The sequence below is a fragment of the Rhinolophus ferrumequinum genome, chromosome 21 (genome assembly GCF_004115265.2).
Source record: "Rhinolophus ferrumequinum isolate MPI-CBG mRhiFer1 chromosome 21, mRhiFer1_v1.p, whole genome shotgun sequence".
NCBI classification, from domain to species: Eukaryota; Metazoa; Chordata; class Mammalia; order Chiroptera; family Rhinolophidae; genus Rhinolophus; species Rhinolophus ferrumequinum.
In genome coordinates, this window is record NC_046304.1 from 50,824,993 (window position 1) to 50,842,631 (window position 17,639).

Sequence of the window (17,639 nt, forward strand, 5' to 3'; positions counted from 1 at the left end):
GGCCCACCCACTCTCATTCAGCAACTTCTGGACCTATAGGTGTCCCAAGTTGCCTAAGGGCTCTGGGCCTCTCTGCCACCTGGAAGACAACAACTAGCCTAATAGCTAGGTGTGGGGACCTGTGGCCCTGTTGTGGAGAAGTTCAGGTCTGATGGAGGCGGCTAACTAATCGTGTCCTCACAAGGTCAACAGCCAGCACGGCAGCTAGTTATACTGGCTGTACCAAAACAGCAGGGGTTAAGTTCTACTCAGCCCCATTCACGGGTCTGAGGAAAATAAAGGTTTATAAAATGAACAAACAGAAAAAAACACACAAAAACTAATTAAGTCTTCATAGCTGAGACAGGCCTTCCTAATTAGTTTTTATTGCCAGGAAATTAGAAAGCACACACGGCCAGCTCCTTAGGCTCAACCTTTGCCCTGATGACATTGCTTAGACGTAGCAGGCCTCAGCTCTGGGAAGGGTAGAAGACAAAGGCAGTGGGGCCTGCTTAGAGAAAGGAGGCGGCCAGCTCTGAACAGAAGGGTCTCCTCGCCTCTCAGCGGCATTGGCCCCACCAGCTCAGGGCACAGTGGCCCACACTCACCGGACTCTGGGCTCAGACTGTCCAGGGGAACCTCCTCGCTGGGAGGCTACAGCGAGGAAAAGACTTTTCTACAGATTCGGCGCCTACGCAGAAGCTCCTGCCACAAGGCTCCAGGTCAGAGCCAGGAAAGGGCTTAGGGCTCTGGTGCGATGGGACAGGACGTGTGGGCAGCCATGGAGGGAGACGCATGGGGTTCCAATGCTGGCTCCCATCCATGGGGGAGTGGACGGAAGGCAATTCATACCTGTCACGTTCCTGCGAGGTACTACGCCCTCTGCACATCTTTCCCTCATCTTACGCCCTCCATTCCACAGATGACAGAGCTCACTCATGTTACCATCTGTCAGGGGTCCGGTTACCTGTCTGTCGTAGCTGCACTGCCTCGTGCCCGATCTCTAGGAAAAGTGCAGCCTAGAGAAAAGGATAAAAAGGATGTAGTTCTTTTTCAAGTGGTGAGGGGTCTCAACCACAGACTGAGCATGAGGACACATCGTTGCGGTTCATGGGGGTGAACAAAACTATCTGCTGGACAAGGGACCACCGAGAGGCAAGGCCCCCTTTCCAACACAATACCACACGGTGGGTATGGCCGAGGAAGGAAAGCAGTGCCCAGGGGTGGTGTTTCTGCGGGCTTCTAACGGTGCTGCCAAGGCTGTCACCATCCTGCCCCCAAAGCAAAGACAAAAACACACCTTAGATCAATCTCTTCACAGTTTGAAAAGGTCAGACAAAAGGTTCCCACAAGTATTCCATCAGTATTTGTCATTTGAGATTATGTTTCCTTTTGACTTGTACCAACTAACAATACTTGGAGCCCTTACTGTGCTGGGTGGTGCTTCAAAGGAGGGCAGACCCCCTCTAGCGAGGGGCTGTGCCTGACACGCGTGTGCTCTTGCCCTCACCTCCATGCAAACAGCGTCTCTAACGTCCAACAGACCAACAGGCTAGATTCTTTCAGTTGGTGTCAGGATGCAGTTTCCAATTTATCTCTTTGCTTTGGAACATTAATAAATTTTACAGCTAAATCTGGTTTCCATCTCCTCTGTAGCAACAAGTGTCTTCAAAAAAAAAATAATAGAACCAACACATATTTTTGCTATCTTTGGACATTTTCCTAGACCTCTGAAGGTTCCAGGCTTTTCAAGGCTGCAGACAGCACTGAGCTGTTTAGAAGTCTGTGATCAGTGAGCTTTGTGTGTAATTAATGATGCCGAGTGTATGACAGTGAACAGGCAGAACCCAGCCCCACCTTCAGTCCAGCTCCTCTCCCGGCAGGGCCGGGGGGCAGGGGCCCTCGCCTCAGCTTGGGGAGGAGAGGCCGACGACGGTCCAGGCCCACTGTAGGTGGAGGGGCACACTGCCATCCCAGGTTGTCACCTCACGGCCACGGTGAAAGGCTTAGATTGCCACCAGGTGAAGGAGATGAAACCAAGCCCAGAAGTGTTTCCTTTCAAACGGGGAATCCAAGAATTCTTACTTGGTTTAATGTAAAACTGGACAGTATATCAAAACAATGCCTATGAAAAGACGTAAAAAACCAGGAGACTGAGCAGTGAAGGACCTGTCCAGACCCAGCGGCCTCACGCTCCTTTTTTCTAAACAGAACCAACAGTTAAAGGCAAACTTGGCTAAATTGTCTTTTCAATGTGATGTTGAGCATTAGCCCAGTAACTAAAGCCAGCGTTTTACCTCTAATGTTTCTGCAGATAAAGACCATCACCATCCGGCAGACAGGAAAATAAAAACCATTAACACAGCAGCCCACAGCATGTTTTAAAAATACAGACTGAATTGAGCTTTCCTCCTACTCTGGATCTGGGCAGACAGAAGACTCACGTCGGGTCAAAACCTGCTGACCATATCACAGCCCATCTTGGGGGAGGGACATGAGCCCAACCAGCAGGGAAGACGCCCTGAAAACAGTTTCCACGTCCATTTCTTACATATGGAGACCTCACTGCATCTCCTCTCCCTGGGAAGGAAAGGCCATGCGGGCTCGGCAGCTCCACTGTTGAATCAATCAACCCAGGACCTGACTCTGAACCCGTTCCCATGAGGCCAGAGCCACTTCCCGGGCCTGAGGACAGGATGGAGTCCTGCTTTTGGAGCTCTATCCCCTATGACACCATCTGTTTAATGTCCAGGGATCCTAGGTGAAGGGATGCGCGAGCTAACAGGAGACCTCGGCTCTGCCAGCTGTCTTCTCATGTAAATACGTACGCATAATACTAAACACGTCTTGTCACAGCCTCACTGGCTGACAACAGCCACTACCAGTCAGAGCAGCCAGCAGGGACACCAGAAGGAAGGGAGTATCTGGCATGGCCACGAGAAGGAAAAGGCTTAGCAGAGCTGCCATCAGGATGACTGATACCGGCACTGAGAAGAGGAGGCGCTGGAAGGGCCCTGAGCAAGACAGAGGGACGTCTTCCCACAAGAGGTCCCCTCCCCGCAGTGCCAGACGTGGCACAGGCAGGCTGGAGGATTGCCTCCACGGTGCTGGAGGACAGCCTGGCGGTGGCAGTGGCCAAGGTTGGCACAGGAGGCAGCAGGGGAGGCGCAGAACCTGGACCACATGCTGGTGCTGCCAAGTGCACAAGGGGCTGGAGAAGGGTGAGGAAAGGATGGGTGCCCCCAATACTCCCTCAGCCCATGAGGGATGCTGCGCTGAGCCTTTGGAACCAAAATCTAAGACCTCAACCTAAGATCACCTGGGAGGAAGGGAGGAAGCCGGGTGTTAACTGCAGACGGACGGTGGAACCCTCACTGTGTGTGCAAGTTCAGGGCTGGCACGTGCCACATGCAGTCCCCACAATCTCCCATGAGGGGTGCTATCATGCCCCCATGTTATAGCTGAAAGAGGGTAAGAAAGGGGTGGGCTGGGATCCGGGTACAGGCCTGCCGGGCGTGCAACTCTGCACAGCAGCAGTTTCCTGTTTTAGGCAGAGGGAGGATACCCCAAAATTGTGTGGCAGAGACTATGAGACTTTCAATAAAAAAAATTTAAAAATCAGTTTCCTGAGACTTTGACCCAAAGCAGATCCTGGGGGGCACAGAGTGCACATCTCTGAGCGTCTGAGAGCCCTTGATAATGTTCAGTTCTCAGTCTGATTTGTCTTCCCACCATGCTCTCCTAACTTCGGCAATCCCTGTCTGCCAGTCAGTGGGAAGACAAGGGGCCCCGCCATGCACAGTGGGTTCCATCTTGAGAGAACGTTCTCAGGTCTTTAACCACTCAACCTCTTCAAGGCGCTCTAGCTGGCTCCATGTCTGAACCACACTACGCCAGCATTTCCCATGGTGCCTTCTCTTTCCTGTGGGACAAGTTTCCATTGCCAAAGGGAGTCAGAGGTTTCATGAACATTTCCTGTTTACATCACTTTTATTCCTTGCTTTCTTGCATTGCTTTTGTGACTTTTTATTGATGCCATAATAGAAATAAAAAAAGGTGACTGAGGAAAAAATAAAGGGGTAAAGAAGGAAACTGATTAAACTATGATGGCATCTGAAAATGATAGGCTGGGAACTTGAGAAACAGAGCTCTAACACTCTCTCGTCTGTCATCTCATACCCGCACTGCCAGTAAGTCGGGGTACGCCTGGCAGGACAGGACCGTGCAACAACATCCCCAAGGAGAGAACTGGGACCAGACATGAGCGAGGACATGTAAAAAATGGGCAGAGTCTCCAGCGTCTTTGCCTTTTAATATAAGATCTGTTTTCATCATTTCTGAGTGTAACATATTTCTTCTAAAAATAGAGCTCTTTGCTTGTTTTGAAACTTAATTTTTACTTGGAGGTGAAGGGGGATAAGGCTGGCTGTAATTCTGGGGTGACGTTGCCAATGTTTTCTAGTCATGAACAAACTTTTCAAGGGATTCTGGATGCTCACAGCAGGAGAGGTCGTTACAAATCCATGGTCCTGACGACCTGCGACACTTGCTGAGCCCCCATCCGTGCCTGGTGTGGACCTCCTCCCCGAACATGTTACTGACCAAAGGTCAGTATGAATCACAGCTCACCCAGGACCAGGTGGCAGTGGCCCTCCCCCAGGAGTTATGGACAGAGGGACCCCGCACACATCAACCAGAAGACAACAGGGTGCCCCTGTGGCATACTGGTTAGGAACGTAAGTGCACAGACACACAGACATAGGGACGCAGGGCTGAGGGGTGACACTCGCGCCCTGGGCCAATGCAGACCTGGGTTTAATAGCATGGAACTTGCTGGGGTTTTCTCACAATACAGACTGAGGCAGAGTCACCCCTGCCCCCCAGGAAGAGCCCGGTTAGCTCCTGAACCCAAAGATGCCCTTGATGTATCCAGTGAGGCCACTCTTGGTCTTCTGCTCCAACTTGTCGTCAAGGGGCGGGAAAGCCACGTGGTTGAGGGCCAGGTCAAAGAACAAAGGTTTGCAAGGGATAGGCTGGAATCCGGGTGGGAAGTGCACGAGGTTGGCTTGCTTGGTGACAAGGGAAGGGTCCAGGCAGAATGTCTCAAACCGTTCAACCAGAGGCTGCAAGTCAAACCAAAGGGAGGAAGCCGGGTGTTAACTGCAGACGGACGGTGGAACCCTCACTGTGTGTGCAAGTTCAGGGCCTGCACGTGCCACATGCAGTCCCCACAATCTCCCATGAGGGGTGCTATCATGCCCCCATGTTATAGCTGAAAGAGGGTAAGAAAGGGGTGGGCTGGGATCCGGGTACAGGCCTGCCGGGCGTGCAACTCTGCACAGTAGCAGTTTCCTAAATAACCTGCTCATCTGGGACCGTCTAGATGACAGAGCGAAACTTCCGTAGGCAGTGTTCGGGCTTTGAGTAAAAGAAGGGAGGGATGTAGGGTGCTTCCTTAGCAACGAAGGGTCCTCTGTCCTACCAATGAGCACAGTACAGTCCTACTGCATCCTGAATCCGACTACTCCTCCAAAGCCACACTTACCTTACTGTCCTTGACGTGGGAGGAAGGCTCTGTTTGGTGGGAGTCACTTGCATCTGAAAGTGTCACAGGCATTCGGTAAGGACGGGGACTTAGCACCCGCCAGTCACAAATGATATCTATCCCACGTGGGCTCCCAAGGGCAAGGGGCCAGCCTGTGGGCCTGCGAGCCCGCTGCCTCTGGGGCCCGAACTCTGGCGAGAGGCCGAGCAGGCCCACACACGGTAACCCCCAGAGCCAGTGCTGTCAGCCAGTGAAGCTGGCAGGGATACAATTAGGGTCAAGGGACACTATAACAGTTTCTCTAAATTCTTCTACACAATTGGATGCCTTGATGTGGCAGAAGGAATGATGGGAAAAATAAAAATCTTATGGAATAACCACAACAGCCCCTTCCAATCTTAAAACAGCAGTATGTGGGGCGGAGGGTGAAAGAGAAGAGGAGGAATAGAGGAGAGGGGAACACAGGGCTCACCCAGGATCGCCGCCGCCTGCAGAGAGCACTTTTCTGACCTCACTTGTGTGATGAGCTCTTGCACGTCAGGCAGGTCCTGCAACGATTCAGAAAACATGCACTCACAAGCCGGGCGGTCAGAGAAGCACACCAAAACTAACCTGAGTTAAGCCATCCCACTGGTATTTTCTTGGGATTTTAGACTTTTTAAACAGTTCTCCCTATTAAAAAAACATTAGCTTGTTTCAAACTAAAACCTAAAGCATGGCTTAAGTAATAATGCCTGGAAATAATGTGACTAATGAGAATATTAATAAATTTATCAGAACAACACCAGGCGTTGTTCTCAGCCGTTTACATAATTGTTAATTCCGCCCTCACGATGACCCTGAGGTTTGTACCCATTTTATAGATAAGACTGAAGCAGAGAGAGGCCAAACAAATGTGCCCTGTCACACCCCCAAGGGCTGCGAAGCTGGGATTCAGAACCAGGCTGTCTGGCTCCAGCGCAAGGCCATTCTCCTGCCTGGTGTCTTACTTGGCGGAATTCAGAGTGATCTGATAAGGTCTAGAGACTGCCGGCTCCCTCACGCCTCTACTCCTGACACCCCTCCCAAACCCATCAGCACATTAGGTAGGATGGGCATTCGTAAAACGTCTTTCTTCTCTCCTGAGAAACCATCGCACTGGTCTCCTCCACATCCCAATGACACCCCACTGTGATGCTGCTGCCACCCCGGTCACCCCTCCCTCTGCCCACACCTCTACTTCCCAGTCACAGGGGGGCTCCTGCAGGTGTGGCTGTGACAGAATCACACATCTCTGAAGGCAGCAGCCAGGTTGTGCTGTTCCGAGCAAACACATGGCCAGAGCCCTAGGAGCAGCTGCTCTCACACACCAGCTTGACCACGTCAGTAATTGTTTTATTATCATAAACTGTAGTTGGCTTTTCTACAGTCTCCACTTGTAAGAAAGACATGGATTCTTGGTCCAGCCAGTGCTTTACGAAGCTCTGCATCGCCACAGCAGTCCAGAAGCTTAAAAAGCCAGCTGTCACTCAACAGTCAGTGAAATAAACTCAAGAACCCAGTCAGATCAGCACAGGAGCTCTGATGGACAGTGGGCTGCCTGGGGGCCTTGCTGAAATGCAGATGTTGACTCAGCAGGCCTGGTGTTTCTAGCAAACTCCCAATGCTGCTGCCGGTCTAGGGGCACTTTGGGCAGAAAGTCTTCATCACTGGTTCTCAACTTGGCTGCACATCAGAATCAACGAGGGGCTTTAAAAAAACCCCATGCCCATCCCAGACCCGACATGACTAAGAACCAGAACCTCTGGGGGCGGGGGGCCCCACTCCCATCTTTTGAAACTCTCCCAGGAGATTCCAACATGCAACTGTGGGTGAAAACAGTACTTCAGGTTTGCTTTAACCACAGCGATGGCTTTCCCTCTTCCTTCTGAGTCCTCCTTAGGCCTGGATCACCGCCAGGGGTCACACAACCTGCAGCTCTCGGGTCCTGAGGGACACAGCACGGCCCCTGGCCGAGCCGGCAGGACCAGCCCGAGAAGGAGAGGCAGCCCCTACAGCGCCCCCCCTGCGTGGAAGCCAGGGGAGGCTCACGGCTCACCTTCAGGCTGTTCTTGAAGGCCCCGGCATCTGAGGTGACTTCATTGGCATATTTCAGGACTCTGTCATACAGGACAAGGGCTTCACTCCACTTCTTCACCAACACGTAGGACTGAGCAATGAAAAAACACCTGATGGGGAAGGGAAAAGAGCCACAGAATTCTAAAGCAAGGCGTTCCTTGCAGTTTAGGGCGCAATTTTAAATTTGGAAACAGGTTTCTTAACTGCGGGTCACTGCACCGGAGACCCCAACATTCTCAGTGCCCTTGCCAGGCCGACCTGCAGACTCCTCTCTGCTGTCAGCGGGGACAGTAGGTCCACCACTGACCTACTGGCTTTTACTGACTGGCTGACTCTGCACAGAAGTTCCTCAGAGGCGCATGGAGAAGGCTGACAGGCAGGAAGGAGGAATGGCGCCTGGCTCCTCTGGGAATCCCACCCAGCACCGCCCACACATCTGAGTCACAATCATTCACCCCTGCCCATCTCGTTTTCAAAAACCAAATCCAAGAAACCTCGTCCTAATGGAAACCAGTCCACTGGGATCAACAGAGCCTGGGGGCCGCTGGCCTGACAGGACAGAAGGGTCCACAGGAGCTGGGAGGAGAGGCAACGTGGGCGAAGCCGGGGCACCCTGGGGAATCAGAGTGCTGGGGTATGAGTGCCAGGCAAGGAAAGGCAGTTACACACATGGCTCCACTTTGTCATTCTGTCCAGACCCCATTGTGCCACACAGCGCACTTCCAAGTTACAAATGTGAGTCATTTAAAAACAGAGGTTTAGCTTTCTCCCAGTTCAGCTCAGGTTCCGCTCTGGTTCTGCTGACTAACACCTTTTCCAACACCTGTGTGTTTTCCACCGGGAGGAAGGAGTGAAGTGGAGGGAGAAGACATTTAATGCGCGTGCTCTCCGGCTCCCCCGACCTCTCCGAGAGCCAACAAGGATCACAGGAAGCTCCCGGGCACAACTCGAGGTTTCCTCCCCTCGGACACGCTGGGCTGGCTGTTCAGTGCTCACGGGCAAGGGAACCAGAGGCAGTGACTCCGTCTTCCAGGGGACGGGACATGCTCCCAAAGCTTCCGGAACCACTGGGTAGCAGGAGAGCCTTGCCCCCAGTGAGACGTACCTGTAAGCCTTGTACACCAGGGTCTTGAGGCCTATCTCTTTCTGGAAGGCTCTGTCCTCCTCTAAGCCAGGAAGCTGGAGCAATTCCACCAGATTCTGCACAACAGACACAAAAAGAAAACTCATGAAGAGGAGGCCTCAGACTGAGTTTTTGACAGAAGACCTTGTAAGAACAGACGAGGGTGAAAAGAAAGAGCATGGGCTAGAAATAACGGGGGAAAGTCTGGGCAAGTGGCCTGGCAGCAGCCACACCTGGTGTCACCTCCACCCTCCTCTCTGAATCTGCAAGCCTGCTTGTCCTTTCCGACTCGGCTCACACCTCACTTCCTGTAGAGACGCCTCGGAGCAGCGCCGCTAGTGGGGGCCTGGCCAGCCCCACCCCTTCATTTGACACCCACTCATCCGGCATTACACAGACGCTGTGTTTGCGTGCGTGTCTCACAACTGCTCACTGGCAAACTCCCAGTGGGCCGAGAAGCACGGCCTTGGTGTCACGATGTTCCCCAGCGGTAGTGCTCAGTGAAAACCTATGGGCGCACAAGCCTGCACCTCCACACATCTGAGTAGCGGGGGCACAGACGGCTAAAGCGCTACAAGAACAGGACACCAACAGCTCCTGGCTGCTACAGCCCTTCCGCTATGCAAGGATAAGTCACTGTGTGTCCAACACGTGCAAAGGCCAGGCCCTTGCTGCCCCAGTCATCAGGGTCACCTGCAGAATGATGTCATAGAGCCGGATGAGGTCCTGGGGCCGCGGGGAGCGCTTGCTGTCATCGTCCGGCTGCTGCTGCAGCAGTGCCCTCTGCAGACCTTGAGCCATGTTCTTGTTCCGCTTGATTGCCGTTGACAGCTTGATGTACGTCAGGTAGCTGGAATGCACCACATGTCAGCTCGGGTGATGCTCAGGGAAGTGGTGTTTTGAGAAGACACTGGACCACAAGGAGGGACTGACGCAGGGGGAGCGAGGTGGTGAGGGCGTGTCACATGGCACAGCCATTCAGCCTGGTCCTCAAGCTCGAGGGACCCTCAATTCTGGCTGCTGTTCAGTGACAAATTTGCAGGGGACCAGTATGAGACCTCATGACAAAATTTAATTTTAGCTTGAGTAACAGCCTCTGTTTCTTTGTATAAGAACCACAGCGCTCCTAATCCCCAAGGTAGTCCTGAAGATGGATAAAGCTGGTTCCTGGACCAAGGACTAGTTAGTTACAAGGACAACATGGTCACACCACAGCCGCTCCTACTCTGATGACCCCTCTGCAGGGAACAGTGAGGGGCAGTCTCTTTGGGTGGTTGTGAATAGTAGCCATGTGTGTATGCTGGAGGCCATGCAGGGCGGCATGGCACCTGCTCGTCTGAACTGTACCACCAGGCACGTCTCCATCATTTGGGGATAAAAACAGGAGAACTATTTAAAACGCTACCGAAGAAGTCTTTAGGCCTCTGGACTCCCACCCTCCTCTGGCAGAGCTTGGAGACAACCCCGGGGAAGGACACACAGGCCTGGGGATACAGAGGACACTGGCACAGCTGAGGGCAGGGACTCCGTAAGGAACCAGGGGGATTAAAGGACTGTCGTGTTCTGAGTGCAGACCTCCTAGTCGTCTCCGCCTGCTTAGCTTCCAGCACTAGAGTGGCCTGGGGTATTCCAGGGGTCTGACCAGCACAAGAAAAACCCTTCAAGATTCTGGAGTTGGGGTTCTTGGTGGAAGGGCAGAGCCAGGATACCTAGAGTGAGACCCCCAGCCAACGAGCCCCGCCACGTGTGCTGAGCCACGAGACAAGCCACATGCTTTACCCAAGGGGATGAACGAGGATCAACAGACATTTAAGGAAAACCTCTAACAACAGAGAAGAAGCCAAAACTCAGAGGAGGAAAAAAGCGACTTGGAAGGACCAGGCTTTGCAGGGAGATGAAAACTTCAGAACACTACTGTTAATAACCCCAGAAAGATAAAGGGAGACTTTTTGAGCGTGGAATTAGAACGAGACATTATATTTAAAAAATAATACTCAGAGAACACAAACAAGTTCTTAGAAAATGACACGGTATCAGCGATGAGAAAGTCCCCCTACGAGTCGGGTGGCAGGTCAGCAGGATCAGGTGGAGAGGAACGGAGTAGGTGAGTCGGCTACCGTGGAAATAGTACAAAATGCCTACACCCCTCAAATCAACAAGCAGCAACACACATGGCATTTAGAGACATGGAGATAAATACCAAAAAAATTTGGTAAAGGAATTAAAAGTGGATGCTTCTGAGAAATGGGAAAGGAGGTCACGAGACAGATTTTCTTAAAGCTCCGAAGAAAAATCCGGCTTTCCAAACAAAGTAGTTATTATTCACAAAGTGGTATAGGACTTTAGATACATCCTTACACTGTTTTGTTAAAATACAAGAGCTACCTGATTCCTGGTTCACCAAAGAGGTCTCTGGATCCTAACCGAAATCCACGATCCCGCTACTCGTCAGATCTGAAGGTGGGAGAATGGACCCAAGGGCAGGGGGGCTTCACAATCTGAAAGTTCTGGGCCTGGTTCAGGTTAGAAGTCAGATCAACTCCTGACCGGCTCTTTGTCCTATTAACTACAAACATGTCCCTTAGCCTCCTGGAGCTTTAGCTTTCTCATAGGGACGTTGAAATATAGGACATTGAAGGGCCATTCTTGCTCAATAGGTCTGCCATCTGAGTTATCTGGCAGTCAATTTGACATTCATATAAGACCAAATTTCCTAAGAATGGAGATTACGGTAAAGAAAAGATTTTTTTCTTTTTTTGTGGTTTTGTTTTTATAAAAAGGGAGGAAGCAGGAGGATGGCTGAAAATATGTCCAGGTTCACTAAAAAGTTATGAGAAGTGGCTAAGACTTTAAAATTTCAAGGTCACTGGGGTGGCCAATTAGCTCAGTTGGTTAGAACATGGTGCTATAACACCAAGGTTGCCGGTTCGATCACTGCATGGGCCACTGTGAGCTGTGCCCTCCTTAAAAAATTATTAATTAATTAAAATTCAAGATCACATAGAGAAGAGAATCTGATGAGAAGTGGTTTTCTCAACTAATTTTATTTCTCCCCAGGAAGTTCCAAAAATATCACTCCTCCTTCCTCCTGTCTTCTGTGAAACAAATGATACACTTTAAAAAAAAAAAAATTATGCCTAACAAGGTGATTTAGAAATGTCTGTGAAAGAGCAAAGAGACAAAAGCAGGTGCGATATGCCTGGAGAAAAACCTGGTGGGGGAACTTGCTCTACCAGATACCAAGACTTCTTACAACATATCTACTATATATACATATATTAAATGACATGTTAAAACATACACAAACATTACATATACTCTTTTGTTCCAATTATGTATTTCACAGTATTTAAAAAGTAAAAACCCACAACCCTTACCTGTGCAGGTACTGGAGATTAGACACCTTCCCCGACTCTCCTTCAAGGGTGTAATCTCTCTGTTTCTGCACACAGTGAGAAAGGTAAAGATAAAACAGCTGATTCTGCCCTTGGCTCTGACCCACTCAATGGTGTAGCCCCAAGTGCTCTGGAAGGGGTCCTCAAGTATCAAAGATCTACTGGACGCATTCTAGAACAATAGGGTCACTCAGCTGCCACTGGCATCTAAAATCTGAACTTGAGTAAAAGAATTCAGAGTACTGGCCAGTAAGGCTTCCTGCTCACTGCTCCCAGGGCCAGACCCAAAGCATTAACAACAGACACCCCACCGTCTATTTTAGGGTCTGTGCCTTTGATCCAAGTTGGATCCTATGTGCTCTCAGCTCCTGCCTTTTGTGGATGGCTGAACAACAGCCACCCAAAGATGTTCACATCCGAACCCCGGAACCCGTGAAGCTGCTCTTACTTGGTAAGGAGACCTTGCAGATGTGATGAAGTTAAGGACATTTGATTAGCCTAGATTGTCCAGGTAGGTGCACTGTAACCACAGCGGCCTTGTAAGAGGGCGGCAAGAAAGTCAGCGACATAGAGAAGAGACCGAGACTGAACCAGCGGTCAGAGAGGGACGCTATGCTGCCAGCTTTGAAGATGGAGCAAGGTGCCATGAGCCAAGAAACGAAGGAGGCTTCTAGAAGCCAGAAAATGCACTCTCTGGAATACAAGAAATGAATTCTCCCCCATGTTCCCCTCGAGCTTCCAAAAGGAATGCAGTCCTCAGAACCCATTTAGACTTCCAACCACCAGCACCGCTAAGATAATAATGTGTGTTGTTTAAAGCCATTAAGTCTGTGGGTAATGTTACAGCAGCCACAGGAAACAAATATGCCCTACTATTACCATATTCCTTATATTCTGTGAGACGCCCCCCAACTGCTGTGAATCCCAGGTGAATGGTGGAGGCTGGGTTCGGTGTGCACCTGTGAAGTGGGTGAAGGGAAGTGTCACACACAAGGCAGCTTAATGGGAGAAGGAAACAGGTGACTGCAGCCTAACGAATATTTATTCATCATTTTATACCCAAGGTACTATGGCAGGTGCTGAAAAAACTATATCGTTGCTTTTAAGATGCTTATAATCTTGAAGAAAATACAACAAAAAGGCAAATATAAAATAATACACAGAACGTTAAAAGGCAATCTTGATTAACCATCAAACAAAGATTTTGGCTGCCAAGTATGAGATATTTAGAAAATGGAAAGGTGTTTGTGGGTGAGGATGGTGTAAGTAGGCTTCTTAGCGATGGTGAGCTATGAGTTGCCAGACCTTGCCAAACAGGTGGGGCTTGGCCTGGAGAAAAGGGAGAGGAGAGACAGGCCAGGTGTGAGGGGAAGGAGCCAAGGAGCCCAGTGTCAGGAACGCACTGAGCAGGAAAGGCACTAAGACAACGAGGAGCCGAACAGCTAGAGGCAGAGGACGCAGAGGGAAAGAGCAAAGGACAGGCTGGAAACGGAGGCTGGAAACCGACGGGGGAGGTTCGTACAGCGGTTCAAGGAATTTGAACTGCATTTGCTACCGTGGTCTCTACAGTAGAGTGCATTTAACCCAAAGAGTGTGGGTAGAGGAGGAAACCAGAACTTGTCTTTATATTTAGCTCATTTCCAAAACTTTCTTTTAATGCATTTTATATATTACAAATCAGTTGGCTAATACGGTATCTAATTTACAAATACACACACCAGAGGTAAATGCTCAGTTTTACTCATGGGGGTGCATCACAGAGAAGTGTGGAGACCACTGCTCTAGCCCCAGCGAAGTCACTGGGTTTTCAGCATCAGACAGTGAGAAGGGACTAGTGCTGCTGGCAGGCAGGCCTGGAGAACCGAACCAAGGCCAAGATGGGAAAAGCACTCAGGGGACTAGTCCAGGAGGCATCAGGCAAAAGGCTCGTTTGAAACGAGCAGAATGGACAAGCAGTGAGAGAAATTACAAAGGGAGAGTAAGTAGGATTTTGGTGATCGGGAAGGAAGAGGCAAAAATGGTTCTGAGGTCTCTCCCCGATGCCTGAGTGAATCCCAGTGATTTTATCAGAAAAGGGAGTGCTGGAGAAGTCTACCTAGAGGTATGGAGACTGAAGGCCTCCAGGTAATGCAGGGAACCACCAGGAGAAGCAGGATAGAGAGAAAAGAATTTCTCACCCTGAGGGAGCCCAGAGCCTGTTGTTGTTTGCTGGCCAAATCAACACACTTAAGAAAAACCAGTGGCTAGGAGTCAATGCACTCAGGCCACCGGACCCCACCTGGGAACGAGACACACAGACCAAGGGCGACGTCAGCCCTGAGCAAGAGCCGGCGGCGGCTCAGCTGATGGTCCTACCTGGTCTGGCTTGAGCTCTTCTCGAACAGCCTGTATGGCGTCCCGACACTCGCTGAGCATGGATTCAAACAGACGCTCCTTGGTTTCTTCACTTTCAGCCTAAACAAAGGCAGAATGCAGTAAAAGGTTGTCTTTTGAGTAAGCCATAGTATTGTGATGGGAAAAGGCGCTAACAGCTTCTCCCCATTACACACCCTACACAAAATAGGCCCCAAATCAGAGACCATTTCAATTGTTACTATTCTCTACAAGATTTTCCTTAGAGTCTTATTCATTATTTGTATGGAAATGGGAATTTTACATGTATATAAATAAAGTGAACATGCTGAAAAAATATCTGTAGAATTGCCTGAAACTATCCAGCAACAGATGCTTCAAATTTTTTCCTATCATAAAACTTTCTACTACTTTCCTCCAATGCTTCTACCTCTGCTCAGGACCTGCGCCTGGCACCCCTAAAGGGGCCTTACAGACTAGATTTGGGGCACTGCTACATCACACTGAAGCACAGCACACCAGAAGTTTCTTTTCCTTTTTCCCTCCAGAATAAACTGCCTTAAACTCTACTGCGTGCCTGCAGAATCACCCTTACGAATGTAAGCCACACACTCGCAGATATTGGATTTCTCTTAGGTCCAAGCAAGTGGGTAGCATTCCTAATTAACAGCCGAGCAGAGACGTATTCTCCTAAATATCACACGAGGTTCTCTTCACCACAGAAACTCTGCATCCAGCTATCCCATATGGCCCCGCTGAGAACTTTCTTCGGGCAGACGGGCTGACAAGCAGTCGATGACAGTCTCTGCACAAGCACAGGGCGTCACCCCTCTGCTAGCCAGCTGGGACAAGGGAAAGGTGATTTATTAACTGAATACCTGCCATACCACATAATCGCTCTAAAGAATCCGACTGAGCAGGTGGGAATAGACGGAAGGCAGAAAGGAGAGGAACTTGTGTTACTGGCAGACCCACTGGGACATGAAAACATCAACATCCCATTATTATATTCGACTTTCCCCAGAAACTAACATCCAATCTGAACTCTTGACATTCAACTGACCTCTAAGGAAGCCCCCCAAGAAAACCCAGTAGTGCCCACTCCTTTAAGAGATGGTTGGTAGGGGTTTAAAGAAAAACCTTTCTTTTCTTAAGAACCCTTAAGTTTCTCCTAGTTTTCAGTGTGGAAAAAAAACTTCCTTGTGAATTACCCAACATAAATCAAACATACTTTTCTATTTATACGTCACTTGACTTCCCTGTTGTTCCCTAACTTGGGAACAAATCAGGGGCACAGTCCTTCTATAAATCTATAAGGGCAAACACAGCCACCATTAACTCACTGAATCCTAGAGCAGCATGTCCAGTGGAACTTTCTGCGATGACGCACAGTCTGACACAATAGTCAGTAGCTACACGAGGCTACTGAGCACCTGAAATTTTCATTTCAATTTAGCCATATGTGTTCCAGTGGCTACTGTACTGGCCAGTGCAGCTCTACAGAGCCACACTTCACACAAAACACCATTAAGCACCTCAAGTTGGCAAGACTCTTTATAATCATTTAATCAAGTCTGCTAGCCAATTCTGCAAAGCACAAATCCTGTGCAACGGGGCAGCCGTATCATAGTTTAACAACCAGAACAAGATACGTGCACAGATTTGGCACGCGTGTGCGTGCACGCGCGCCCCTACACACACACTCACACACACACATATACACATATACACACTCACACACACCCCCCAGACTGCCATCATCAGCAAGCTGTTCTGATCCTTTGCAATTCAGCAAATATGCCAACACCCTTTCTAAGATGGGTGGGGTTTGGCGGTTGGGGCAATGGGTGTATAAGTAAGAAAAGGGTAAACTTCTGTTTTACCAGCTACACAGGATCTGTCTCCTTTCCTGTAGGGAAGGTATGGCTCAAATAAGAAAATTGAAACACTGCTAAACCTCTTTCCGGCCACATATGACCTTCATTCCCTTTGAATAAGGAAACCTCTGCATCAAGGCGCTGAGCAGAAGCAAACTTTCCCACTGCTTCCGCAAAAGTCGAAGTTTCATCGGAAATTTGACAGAAGTCTGAAACCACAATGCAGGAAAAGCCTATCAGAAGGGAGGATTTCAGTCAGCTGTTTTTCTTATGACGCCCACACTGCACAGTGACTCAGAGACCACTGATCTCTGGGGCAGAACTTCTCATGAGTCTTCCTGGGCCAAGCAAATGTCTCCTGGAAGCCTTAAGCGTGTTTTGCTACTTAACACTCTTACTCTACAAGCCTATCTTGGAGGCTAAGACAATCCTGGAAGGACGACGGCACTGAGGATGACCTCCCATACGTAGAGGCGGTACTCCCAGGCGTGCCGCTGATCCCACGAGGCACTCCCAAACACGCGCGTGGCCAAGCCCCTGCAGCGGCCCTGTGGTCTGCCCGGACCTCCTCCCAGGTGCGCCCAGGACACAGAGAAACCTTACGCCCAGAAGGAATGTGTTACTCAGCAGTCCTAACAAATATATTCTAGAGCAATTTTTATAAAACTTCAAACACCCCAGGAGGTGCTTTTCCCATCCCAGGATGTGGCTTGAGGCCACACCTCAAGGCTGACTGGCCCAGAGGAAATCCAGCTGCGGTTCCTGAGGTAGAGACCCCCTGGTATTAAACACCGAGTTTCCAGATCGTTTGCACTCGTCTCCAGGAGTTGTTGGAAGGTGGTGGAGTGACTAAGAGACGAACGAGGCAAGTCGGACCACATTCTCCACCACACCCACCGCAGAACCAAGGGGATGGGCACCGAGCCTCGCCCAGGCCACCGAGGCCTAGGAGAAAAACAGACGGAAATCTGGGAAGGGGGGACACAAGCCTCACTTAAGCATAGATTTTTAAAAAAAGAGAAGAATAAGTGGTCTCCTTTCCACTCAAACATTAAAATAGTAATCGTAAGTTGAGGAGAAGAATCATCAAAGCTCCAGATATTTGAAATCTGCCTGCCCTCCCGAAAGAGCTGCCAAACAACATCCTCCCAACGCAACCACAGTGACAATTCAGGGAGATAAAGTATTAATAAAGGAAAGCAGAAATAAATGATTAAGACAATATCAAGAACGTGAAGACTTCCAGCTGGGCTGAAGGGACTGAGGATTCT

At 49.9% G+C, this 17,639-nt stretch overlaps 1 protein-coding gene across 2 annotated transcripts in view; it reads right to left on the reverse strand.

Annotated features, from left to right (window-relative positions):
* Window positions 1-4,279: 4,279 nt before the first annotated feature.
* SRP68 (signal recognition particle 68) overlaps window positions 4,280-17,639 on the reverse strand; it is a 28,793-nt gene continuing 15,433 nt past the window's right edge. For both annotated transcript variants that reach the window (XM_033090484.1, XM_033090483.1), the window contains 8 exons: window positions 14,495-14,593; window positions 12,122-12,186; window positions 9,438-9,594; window positions 8,727-8,821; window positions 7,602-7,731; window positions 5,997-6,072; window positions 5,525-5,577; window positions 4,280-5,102 (listed from right to left, as the gene is read on the reverse strand). In XM_033090484.1, the coding sequence (XP_032946375.1) occupies window positions 4,875-5,102; window positions 5,525-5,577; window positions 5,997-6,072; window positions 7,602-7,731; window positions 8,727-8,821; window positions 9,438-9,594; window positions 12,122-12,186; window positions 14,495-14,593 (903 nt within the window). In that variant the 3' untranslated portion in view covers window positions 4,280-4,874. The remainder of the gene's footprint in view (window positions 5,103-5,524; window positions 5,578-5,996; window positions 6,073-7,601; window positions 7,732-8,726; window positions 8,822-9,437; window positions 9,595-12,121; window positions 12,187-14,494; window positions 14,594-17,639) is intronic.